This window comes from Pelophylax lessonae (genome assembly GCF_965119305.1).
Source record: "Pelophylax lessonae genome assembly, chromosome: 2".
Lineage (NCBI taxonomy): Eukaryota > Metazoa > Chordata > Amphibia > Anura > Ranidae > Pelophylax > Pelophylax lessonae.
The window spans coordinates 332,156,166-332,169,143 of NC_138769.1; the positions used below are offsets into that span (position 1 = coordinate 332,156,166).

Sequence of the window (12,978 nt, forward strand, 5' to 3'; positions counted from 1 at the left end):
AGCCGTCCGGGACACTCTCTCCTGATCGGCTGAGACAGTGATGCCATTTGCTCCCACTGCTGTCAAACTCAGCCAATCAGGAGAGAGAGAGGGAGCGGGGCAAAATGGCAGCTCTGTGCCTGAATGAATACACAGAGCTGCAGCTCTGTTCAGGTGCCCCCCCATAGCAAGCTGCAGGAGGAGGAGGATCTGGGCTGTCCTCTGCAAAACCACTGCACAGAGGAGATACAGTGGATATAATAGTTCACACGCCCCTGTTAAAATGTCAGGTTTCTGTGATGTAAAAATAAAGTGAAAAATCTTAGAACTTTTTCCACCTTTAATGTGACCTATAATTGTACAAACTGAAATCTTTTAGGGGGGGGGGGGGGGGGGTGAAACTGAAAAACCAAACTAAAATATTGTGTTTGCATAAGTGTGCACACCCTCATAACTGGGGATGTAGCTGTATACAGAATTAAGCAATCACATTCAAACTCATGTTAAATAGGGGTCAGTACACACCTGCCATCATTTAAAGCGCCTCCGATTAACCCCAAAAAAAAGTTTAGCTGTTCTAGTAGGTCTTTGCCGACATTTTCTTGGTCACAGCATACAGCAAAAGCCATGGTCTGCATAGAGCTTCCAAAACATCAGAGGGATCTCATTGTTAAAAGTGATCAGTCGGGAGAAGGGTACAAAACAATTTCCTAGGCATTAGATTTACCATGGAACACAGCGAAGACAGTCATCAAGTGCAGAAAATATGGCACAACAGTGACATTACCAAGAACTGGACATCCTTCCAGACGAGAAGAAAACTGGTCATGGAGGCTGCCAAGAGGCCTAGAGCAACATTATAGGAGCTACAGAAACATCTGGCAAGTATTGGCTGTGTGGTACATGTGATAACCTCCCGTATTCTTCATATGTCTGGGCTATTGGGTAGAGTTGCAAGACAAGCCTTTTCTTAAGAAAAACATCCAAGCCCGGCTAAATTTATCAAAAACACATCTGAAGTTTCCCAAAAGCATGTGTAAAATGTGTTCTGGTCTGATGAAACCAAGGTTAAACTTTTTGGCCATAATTCCAAAAGATAGGTTTGGCACAAAAACACTGCACATCACCAAAAGATAACCATACCAATAGTGAAGCATGGTGGTGGCAGCATCATGCTTTGGGGCAATTTTTCTTCAGCTTGAACAGGGGCCTTAGTCAAGGTAGAGGGAACTATGAGCAGTTCCAAATAACATTCAATATTCGCACAAAACCTTCAGGCTACTGGTAGAAAGCTGAACATTAAGAGGAACCTCATCCTTCAGCATGACAATGACCCAAAGCATACGTCCAAAATCAAAAGGAATAGCTTCACCAAAAGAAGATTAAAGTTTTGCAATGGCCTATCTAGGATTGAAAATCTGTGGGGTGATCGGAAGAGGGCTGTGAACAGGAGATGCCCTCGCAATCGGACAGACTTGAAGTGTTTTTGCAAAGAAGAGTGGGCAAATATTGTCAAGTCAAAATGTGCCATGCTGAAAGACTCATACCCAAAAAGATAGTGCTGTAATAAAATCAAAAGGGGCTTTAACAAAATATTAGTTTAAGGGTGTGCACACTTATGCAACTAGTTTTTTTTTAGTTTATTTTTACTTCCCACCACCTAAAAGATTTCAGTTTGATGTTCCATTGAGTTGTACAATTTATAGGTCACATTAAAAGGTGGGAAAAGTTTCGAAATGATTTATCTTGGTCTAATTTTTTTACCTCACAAAAACCGGATATTTTAGCAGGGGTGTAGACTTTTGATTTCCACTGTAAATATGTTTGTTATCTTAATAGAAAAAAGAAAAATTCAAGACTTTACAAGATTTGGACATCATGTTCAATGAGAAACTGGACAGATTGTCCCAAGGACACTGGATCTGACAAGAGATGCGCTGTTTGTGTTGTGGGTGTATGTACCAATTTAAACCCTTCCTCCGCTAAAACCATTTAAGCTCACCTTCTTCAGAGGACTGAAACCAAAAGACAATCTAGTCAGTCACGCTAATAGCTCCAGACTAGCCTCAGAACACGGTATGCCAACCACAGTCAGTTAGCCAACACTCCCAAGTCCTAGAGTACTAGATTGCCAAGATCTGCAAAACCAAGGATTGATCTTCCACCCTGCTTCCAGGTCACCGGTTTTTGACGGACTGGCTATGGAGACCCAGGTTCTGAGAGATGGAGATTTAAGATTGTATTATTCTAACAAGGCTTAAAGATTGTGAAATCTACCTCAAACATTGATCATCAAATGTGAATTTATTCTCCTGTTTTGAGCCTTTGGAGTTGGAGAGTCCGCCCTGGACAAAAATGTATAACATCCTTTCTTGCAATCCATTGATTCATAGTTTTGATTCAAACAAGCACTTGACCAAGGAGGGAACAAACAAGTGCTTACTAAACTTTTAAGCCTAAAATCTTAAGGCATTTCTTGCATACAACACTAGCTAAGTGGCTAGCATTAAAAGAGTTGCAAAGGCAGAAGTTTTTTTATCTAATTGTATTCTATGCATTAGGATAAAAAGCCTTCTGTGTGAAGCATGTGAAAAAATATAGTGCAGTCCTGGAAAGTGTAAAAACAGTCCATGAAAAATTAACAAAATAAATAAATATTTAAGGGCGAGTCCCAAGTGAAGAAGTGAAATTGACAATCCAAGGTGATGATCAAGGAAGCAGATAGGTCCCCACACTTTCGGGATAAAGAATCAATTTGCGCTCACCAGAAGTTGTAGATCCAAAGTGCCATATAGCAATTCGGTCATAAAGGCTCATGATGTATATCATAGGTCACCCCAATATAGGCTGCGTCCATGGATGTTCCAATATATGGCCGTGTAGTAAAGGGATAAGAAAGGCTGGATCTTGGGCAGCTTTCTGAGCTGGTTGGCATCCAGCAGTAGCTCCTCCAGACTCCGGCTGTACCTGTAGATCTCCTCGGGGTGAAGCAGCCTACCCAGCATCCCCCAATACTTACCTAACCAGCGATGTCCAGGGCTCTCTCTCCTGATTGGCTGAGACACAGCAGCAGCACCATTGGCTCCCGCAGCTGTCAAAGTCAATTAGCCATTTAGGAGTGAAAGAAGTGGGGCCAAACCGCAGCTCCGTGTCTCAATGGGGACACAGAGCTGCGACTTGGGTGCCCCCATCGCAAGCTGCTTAGGGAGAGGCATCCTCTTCTGAAATATTCACCCACCACCTCCTCATAATCAGGCTCAATTGAGAAATAAAAGACTGAGTCAGCAGGGGAGGCTGGACAGGCACATCTGTGACCACTATTGTCTATGGCTGTGATAAGGCCACAAATTCTGCCCATGAACAACAACATTGTGGCAGAAAATTCCTCCTTAGAAAGAAAGGAAGGAGGGCTGGCATAGCCGACTCGCTAGCTGAATGACTTGAGGGAGTAAGAATCGAGACAGCCATAAGAGGACAGGGTACCCAGGTCCTGAACTTCTGTAAATCTGTTTTTGCAGATAACAGTTTTTACTGATCTCTCTCTTTCTCAAATATAGTCAGCAATGTTTTCCAATTAAACGCCTAAACAGGAAACGCCTTTAAAGGTTTCTACAGCGTTTAGGTCTGCAAGTTTTTAAATGCATTTGCGTGTCAAGCGCCTATAAACTTTTGTCCTAAACGCATTTTTTGCTTTCAAGAAAATGCCTCTAAAAGCAACTGCTTCTAAAACTACTTAAAAATATTTGTGTACATGGACAGATAAGATAAGAGGAGATTTCAGGGGCTGCTGAAAAAACAACCAACTGCTCCTAAACATCCGTTTATCAGCAGCAGTGTACATGAGGCTTTACCCCAACACTTCATATTTCTGATTTGGTCCTACTGTACCGTGTACTTGTATAACCGAGTCTCCTGTTCTCTTTGTATTGCTTCCTTTGTGTAAAACTCCTGGTGTTCCTGCCTGTCCCTGTGCTTTCCTATTAAAAAGTGACCACACTAAGCAAGAGAACACATCGTGGTCAGTTCTCTAGCTATGCTGGTAACTGTGTGCTCTCATTCAATAATCAGACTTGTCCTGAACAACCCCCACTGCAAGCCATTCCCTGGGAAGCTCAGTGTACCGCTGCTTCTCCTCCCACCAGAGGACAGAGTGAATGTAATCATTAAAAAAAGGGGGGGGGGGGGAATGGATTTTTGACTTACTGTGAAATCCTTTTCTCTTAAGTTCATTGATGGACGCAGTTCTCTGATCCATATCAGTAGGGTTATACTGCCCCCCACAGGAGTAGGACACTAGGCAGAAAAAAAGTTCTGGCTACACCTATGGGCAGTCCCAGAGGGTACGCCCTCTCTCTTCCTGCGCAGGATGTCAGTTTTGTATCAAAGCAGTGTCAGAAAGTAACACCAACTCAACTCAAAAAAGAGGGGCGGGTACTGCGTTCGGCAATGAACTTAAGAGAAAAGGATTTTACGTTAAGTCAAAAATCTAGTTTTCTCTATCGTTCATTGAGGGATGCAGTTCTCTCTGATCCATATCAGTAGGGATGTCCCAAAGCAGTGCCATAAAATGAGGGGTGGGAACAGCAGAAAAGAACAAGTCCCCAAGGCTAAACATAGCCAACCAGGCAACATAGGACTCAGCAGAACAAAAGATAAGGGCCTACCTGAAACAAACAGTAAACACCCTCAAGAAAGGCCAAAAGCCCTCCAGACAGCAGCCAGCAAAAAACGTTGCGGCCAAAAGAGGCATCTGCAGATGCCAGCACATTTACCTTATAAAAATTTGGCAAAGGTGTGAACAGACTACCAGGTAGCCGACTTGCAACCTGGAGCACAGATGCCAGTATGGCAAAAAAGCCCAGGAAGCACGAGGCACTCGAGTAGAACGTGCCGAAACAGGGACAGGCCGGACCTGACCTTTGATTGAATAAGCCTGCACCGCTGTCTGTCTAAGCCATCTGGGAACAGTCGCAGCAGACGCAGGCAGTCCCATTCATGGGCCATCCATAGGGAAAGAGCGCGAGCCTGACATACGAAAAGACTCAGCAGTTGCCAAGTACCCCTTGAGTGCCCGAACTCTATCCAGAAAATGCAATGCACATTCCGCAGGATGTAAGGGCTTAGGACACAAGATGGTATTACAATGTCCTCGTTCAAGTTAACACTAGAAAACACCCTTGGAGGGAAGGATGGATCCGGACGAAGTACCACTTGTCTCCATGAACAAACATATAGGGAGAACGACAGGACAATGTCGCCAATGCCGACACCCTGCGTGCAGAGTGACAGCAACCAAGGCGGCCACCTTCTGTAATAAGGTAGACAGGAGATATCCCTCAAATACTAGCAAAAGGAGGTTCTGGAAGAACCGACTGCAACATCAAGGCCCCCAGTTGGTGATGGAGGTCGCACAGGAAGCACCAAGTGCTGCACTCCCTTGAAGAAGTTACGCACCAGGGAACAGGCGACCACGTCCTTTGGAAGAAAATTGCCAAAGCCGAAACCTGACCCTTGACAGTACTCAAGGCCAACTTGTAAGCAACTCCCCGTTGAAGGAAGTCAATATCTGGACCACCGAGTAAGAGCGAGGGAGAACCCAAAGAGACTCACACCACGCAATAGGACTTTCTCAAATGAAGAATAAAAGATCATCCTAGAAGTCGCTGTCCACGCTTTAAGCAGGGTGGGAATCACCAAAAGCAGACAATCCCGTCCTTCAGCTTCAACAGCCAAGCCAGCAAAGCCATTGACCATAAAGCCAGATGGAAAATTGGCCCTGGAGACAATAAATCCTCCCTGAGACGAAGCCTCCAAGAAGCATCTGCGGCTAGCCTGACCAGGACGGCATACCAGCTCGGCGAGGCCAGTCCAGAGCCACGAGAATGACTGGAATCCCTTCCGCCTCGATCCTGCGTAGAATTCCTGGCAGCAACTTGAGAGGAGGAAAGGCAGACAGCAGCTGATACTGACCTTGGCGCATCCGTAAGCACTCTCACACGACCACGCCGTTGTCAGCCTTGCGCAGGCAACCATGCTAAACTTTTCACCATCATACATGTTGAACTTCGAGAATGTTCTTCCTATGACTGAACCCATGGTGCCACCATCGCACCCGCCAGAGGGTCCCAGGAGCGGGCCACAAACCTCTGCACTATCCTGCAGATGCGACGCCAACAGGTCCATTTTAGGAGTGCCCCAATGAAGGCACAACTGCTGGAACACCTCCGGATGAAGGGACCATTCCCCTGCATCCAAGGCCTGTCGACTGAGGCAATCCACCTGCCAATATTACACACATGGAAAGGGAACATCGGAGAGAGCTAGAACAAGGCGCTTTGCCCAACGAAGAATGTCTGTCACTTCCAAGGCCGCAAGGACACCCATGGCGGCCCCTTGGTGAATGACATAAGCCACTGGCTTGGCATAGTCGATTGAATGTGCACAGGAAAGCTGTAGGTGCCCGATCCAGTGAACTAGGCAAAGCCGGATCGTTCTCCGCTCCAGGACATTGATCGGTAACCTGGATCCTCCAGGGACCATACTCCCGAAGGAGAGAACCTGCCAATGACTCCTCCCCACCCAGGCTTGTAACTGCGGTGACAATCGTCCAATAAAAAGGGGAGGAAGGATTCCAGAGCAAGACTCCCTGGTCACCCGGCTCAGCCGGATCCAAAAGTCAAGAGTTGGATTCTAGTCCCATTCGGGAAGGATTGCCTTCTGGGGGATCTACGAGAGGGATTGAGCAAAAAGGACCGTCTCGAAAGACAAAACCACCAGTCCCAGCACTTGTATGCAGGTTCAAAGGGACAACCATGTGCTGGACAGGAACAGTTGAACCACAGTCTGAAGTTCCAAGAGTTTTTTTCCCCGGAGGAAGAAGCCCCCTGACTGAGGACGAGTCCAAAGTCAGGCCCAGATAATCCAGTCTCACGGAAGGGACCAGGGATGACCTCTGAAGGTTCAGAACCCACCTGGACTACTCCAGAGTTCTCATGGTCACTTCCATATTCGATTGTCAGCACCGTAGGGGACTCTACACAGAGACGCGGATCAGCCAGGAAACCCGGACCAATACGCCCTGCTGCCGCAGCAACGCCAGGACCGGAGCCAACACCTTTGTGAAGACCCGAGTAGCAGAATCGAGACCAAGGGGTAACGCCACAAACCGATAGAGATTCTTCCCCATGGCAAAAATGGAGAACATGTTGGTGTCCTGAACACAATGGGATGTGAAGGTAGGCATCTTGATGTCTATGGATGCCAGGAATCCCCCTGATGAAGGGAAGCCACCATCGTGCTAATTGGTACCGCTTGGAAGTTCTGATCTGCACAGAACCATCAAAGTGCCAGAAGGTCCAGCTTGTTGAACCAGAGCCTGAACTTCCCCACAGAGCACCTGTAAACGATCCGGGGACAGCTGTTCATTGAAAGAGAAAACCTCACAGGAAAAAAACAGATTGAAACTCAATCTTGCAACTGGACCGCATGACCTCCTGAACCCAGCTGCCTAGGATCCGGGCCAGCCATAGGTCCGAGAACCGTGAAGGAAGACACCCCACCCCACATATGGGTGAGGAGGCATCCCCATTCCCAGTGCAGACCCCGCCAGGGAGTACAGATCACGGGCCACACCCCAAGACATCACGTGAGGCAAGGGTAGGTGGGGAAGCGTTTTGGCGCACCTCTTATCTCCACCCGGGCTACAGGAGTAGGTCACTAGGAAGAAAAAAAAAAAAAAAACTTGACTTCACCTATGGGCAGTCCCAGGTGGTATACTCCCCCTCTCTGCTATAGGTCTTCAGTTTTGTTATAAGCATTGTCAGAAGTATTACAACTCCATAGAGTGGTGGGTGCAGTGTCAGTCAATGAACACAGAGAAATGGATTTTACAGGCAAGTCAAAAATCCCATTTTCCCCTTTTGTTCATTGACAGACATAGCGGTCTAGAATTCTTGACCATTGGGGTGTCCCAAAGCAGTGCCAAACATGAGGGGTTGGACAGAAAAAAAAAAATCACAAGGCTAAAAACATTAGCCAACAATGTAACAGGAGCTCAACAAAAAACTGAAGCCCACTTGAACAATACACTCCTAAAGAGGAACAGACCCTCTAAACAGCAGCCTGTAAAACCTTGTGGCCAAAGGAAACCTCCGTAGATGCCAACACATCCACTTTATAGAATTTAGTGAAAGTGTGCACTGACGACCAAGTGGCCGCCTTGCAAACATGCGCCACTGACGCCTGATGATGGGAGGCCCAAGAAGCATTAAGCGCCCAAGTAGAGTACGCGTTGACAGGGAAAGGAGGAACATGGCCCTTAATCGAAAAAGCCTGAGTCACCGTCTGTCTGATCCATCTTGAAATAGTCGCAGAAGAAACAGACATTCTTTTTCTTGGCCTATCCGTGAGCACAAACAGTGAGTCTAACTTCCGAAAAGATGCTGTGGCTGCCAGGTACACCCGAATCGCCTGAACCACATCCAGGGCATGCAACGCGATTTCCTTTGAATGTTTGAACCTGGGACACAGGGAAGGTAACACAATGTCTTCATTTAAATGGAAATCAGAGACTACTTTAGGAAGGAACCACAGACATGGGCGAAGAACCACCTTTATCTTTGTGGACCACCAAGTAGGGGGTACGATAACAACGCCGCCAGCTCCGACACCCTGCAAGCAGAGGTGATATTTACCAAAAAGGCCACCTTCTGAGACAGCATAAGCAGGAGAACATCCCGAATATTTTCAAATGGAGGCGACCGCACTGGTGAAAGCAGATGTCGAACCCTTTGAATCAAGGTACGCGCCAGGAAATGCGTGCCAGGGGTCGTTGAAAGAAGATCGCCAAAGCCGAAACCTGGCCCTTGAAGGTACTCAAGGCCAAATTTCTACTCAACCCCCCATTGCAGGAAGGTCAAAACCTGAGCCACAGAAAAAGAGCGAGGGTGAAGTTCCAGCAACTCACCAAGAAATGTACGGGTGAAGGGATCACTCCCCTTGGTTTAACGCCTGCCAACTGAGATAATCCGCCTGCCAATTTTCTGGAATGTGTACGGCAGAGAGGGCCAGAACAAAGCTTTCTGCCCACCGTAGAATGCCGTCTACCTTCAGAGCTGCCAACACAATTCTTGTTCCACCCTGGTGATTGACATAAGCCCCCGCTGTGGCATTGTCCAACTGACTCTGCACTGGAAGCTCCCGGAGACCATTCGTCCAGTGATCCAGGCACAGGCTGATCGCACGGAGCTCCAGAACAATTATCGGTAGTCTGGACTCTTCCAGTGTCCATACACCCTGAGCAGAGATCTGACCCAGGATACCTCCCCACCCGGACAGATGGCATCCGTGGTGACCACTGTCCAATACAATTCAAAATGGTGCTCAAAAAACCAAGATAAAAGTCCAGAACATAATATCCAAGTAAATGCACCGCCCGTGAGACTTAAATACTAAACATATGCAAATAAGTTCAACAGAAAAAAAAAAAAAAAAAAAACTTACCAACCAGACATATCACAATCCTGTGCAGATATATAGTAATTCTCTTACAGTATTTTAAAAGCTGAACTCTTAGCCCTGGTTCACACTGGTGCAATTTGTCATGCGATTTGAAGGTTCCAAATCACAAGTTGCACCCCATTGCCAGCAATAGGGTGGACATAAATCACAGTGATTATGAAAAAGGTTCCTGCACTCATCCCCCCCCCCCCCCCCCCATTTTTCACTGCAACTTTCTTTTCACTTCTGTTAAATGAAGTCACAATGAAATCGGTATTGCAAATTGCACTGATCTACAACTTTGAAATCGCACTGAAGTCAGGATGACTTCGAAGCAGGCTATTGACCAGTGACAGCTGGAAAAGCAAGATTCTTTTACAGGTGGGCATTTTTTGCTATTCCCACCCCCTTTTTCTTTTTTTACCTCCAAGAGAAGAAAACTAGTACTGCATAGTTAAGCTGTCCAATAGGTGCAAAGTAGTCAGAAGAAAAGCGACAGCCAACAAAGTTTTTTGATTTAATTTTTGGAAAAGAAACACATCCTAGGTAAAAGAGAATCAAGCTTTTTAAACAAATGCTTTTTTCACTCACCATCAATGTTAAGCATCATGTTCCACATGGCAGGACGTACAGATTGGTGGAAACCAAACCATACCTCACGACCTCCACCCAGCGGGTGATAATAACCCTCAGGAGGAGAAAAGAATGAACGTCCTACTGGAGTATACCTGTACAAAAAAAATAAGACTACTCCGTTAGACAAAAGTCAGATTGGATTAGGAAAAAAACTGATTCCATCATGAAAAATGTAGCAAATATTATACTAATCATAAATGGCTGCATCTGTAATCCACAGGTTGCATTTCAATACCTCATAGATGGCAAGTGGCGAGTGATTACATCAAGGGCCTGCACAGAGTCTTCAGGAACTTCACTCAGGTGTCCAGACAAGGCTTCCAGGAGCAGCTGCAGACTAACCACTGACACCCATTGAATGGTCACTTTAAAAGTTTGGTCTTTACCTTCACCCGGAAGAGTCACTTCAAGGTCAACCTAGGGCGATTAAGAAAATTTGCATTTATCTGTCCACACAATGTTTCAGGCTGCATTCACACCTGGGCATTTTGAAGCATGAGCAGAAACATGTCAAATCACACAACGCACATTTCAGTTTTCTGATCTGGTCCTTCAATTTCTCATTCACACCAAGGAGTTTTAAAATCATGGGCAGAACCATGGCAAATGTTACGGAAGAAACTAAACAAATCATTTCAACTTGGCACACCATCATGGGAAAAAAAATGGGATTTTTGAATTACCGTAATCCATTTCTCTGATGTTTATTGACGGACAACTCCTGATTTTTCTTAACCACTGGGTTATACTGCCCCCTACAGGAGTAGGATGCTAGGCAGGAAAAAGCTTGACTACACCCATGGGCAGTCCCAGGGGGTATACACCCACTTTAAGCTATAAGCACTCAGTTTTGTTATAAGCAGTGTCAGAAGAAAGCCAACTCCACAGAGGGGTGGGTGCTGTGTCCGTCAATGAACGTCAGAGAAATTGATTTTGCAGTAAGTCAAAAATCCCATTTTCTCTTTCATTCATTGACAGACACAGCTCCTGATTCTTCTTAACCATTGAGACGTCCCAAAGCAGTGTTAAACACGAGGGGTGGGAATAGATCAGAAAAAAATTCCCAAGGCTAACCATAGCCAACCAGGTAACAGAGCTCACCCGTAAACAACTGGAGCTCACCTGAAAAACAATACACCCTCAAAAAGGACCAGATCCTCTAAACAGCAGCCAGCAAAACCTTACAGCCAACAGAAGCATCCGCAGATGCCAACACAACCACTTTACAAAATAGTTTGTAAAAGTGTGCATTGACGACCAGGTGGCCGCCTTGCAAAACCTGCGTCATACACTTGAAAACGGAAAGCCCAGGAGAAACTAAGCACCTTAGTAGAGTGCACCTAAACAGGGAAAGGAGGAACCTGACCCTTGATGCAGAGGTCTGTGAACCACCGTCTGTCTGATCCATCTGGAAATGGTCGCAGAAGAAGCAGACAACCCTTTGTGAGGTCCGTCTGTGAGCGCAAATAGAGAGTCTGACTTCCTAAAAGACTCTGTAGCTGCCAGGCATACCCTAATTGCCCAGACCACTTTCAAGATAAGCAAAGCAATTTCCTTCAGATGTTTAGGCCTAGGACACAGGAAAGGCAACACAATGTATTCATTCAAATGACAAAGATCACCTTAGGAAATGAATGACAGAGAGGCAAAGCACCACTTGTGAAGCACCATAAGGTGAACGACAGAATAACGCAGTCAGTTCAGACACCCTGCATGAAGAGGTGATAGCCACCAAAGGAGGCCACCTTCTGGGGCAAAGTAAGCAGGGAAACCTCCCGAATGTTTTCAAAGCGAGGCTTCAGTAGAGCTGAAAGCACCACATTCAGATTCCAGGGCCACAACGGAGCCCACACTGAAGGAACCAAATGTCTGACTTCCTGAAGAAAAGGTACGCACCAGGGAGTGCTTGGCCAAAGGCAATTGGCAAAACACAGCCAAAACTTGATAGCTGGCACTTGATGGTACTCAAGGCCAATTTTTGTTCAACCCCTCATTGAAGGAAGGTTAAGATTCGATCCACCAAGAAGGAGCGAGGATGAACCCCAAGGGACTCACACCACACAATGTAAGTCTTCCACGTATGATGGTAGATCTTCCTAGAGGCAGACATCAAAGCATTTAACAGCGTAGGAATCACAGATTCAAACAAACCTTCAGCACCTGGTGTTCAACAGCCAAGCCTTTAAAGCCAGCAACTGAAAAGTAGGATGGAAGATTGGTCCTTGGGACAGCAGATCCTCCCTGAGAAGAAGTCCCCAAGGAGCATCGGCAACCAGTTGTACAAGATCGGCATACCAAGACCGCCGAGACCAGTCTGGAGCCACTAGAATAACAGGAATCCCTTCTGCCTGAATCCTGCACAGGAGTCGTGGCAGAAGTTTGAAAGGGCTGGAACAAATCAGTCAGCCCACCCTAGAATCCCGGCTACTTACCGAGCCGCCAGGACACTTCTTGTGCCCCCTTGGTGATTAACAGACTATGGCTGTGGCCATGCCCAAATTAATTCCTACCAGCCACCCCAGAAGACGATTGTGCAATGAGCCAGACAAGTCTGATCGCTCAGAGTTCCAGTAACCTATATGGCAGTCTGGGCTCTGCCAGAGTCCAGACCCCCCCAAGCACGTCTGTGCTGAGGACGCCTACCTACCTGGACAGGCTGGCATCCATGGAGACAATCGTCCAGTACAGAAGGAAAAGGATTTTCCCTGTCGAAGTTCCAGAGAGCGAAGCCACCTCTAGAGACTGTGAATCCTTGACCCATTTCACCAGAATCTCTTTACCAGAGATCTAGTGTGGAACCTTGCAAACAGAACACCTCAAGGGTGGACACCATCAGGCCCACCATGTGCATGCAAGCCCGGAGGG

The 12,978-nt window shown here is 46.5% G+C and overlaps 1 protein-coding gene across 1 annotated transcript in view; it reads right to left on the reverse strand.

The window, feature by feature from the left end:
* LOC309545130 (protein argonaute-4) overlaps nt 1-12,978 on the reverse strand; it is a 149,645-nt gene that overhangs the window by 73,454 nt on the left and 63,213 nt on the right. Inside the window, exons 4-5 of the mRNA XM_082244260.1 lie at nt 10,349-10,530; nt 10,069-10,205 (exon numbers count right to left, since the gene is read on the reverse strand). Coding sequence (XP_082100386.1) covers nt 10,069-10,205; nt 10,349-10,530 — 319 coding nt within the window. The remainder of the gene's footprint in view (nt 1-10,068; nt 10,206-10,348; nt 10,531-12,978) is intronic.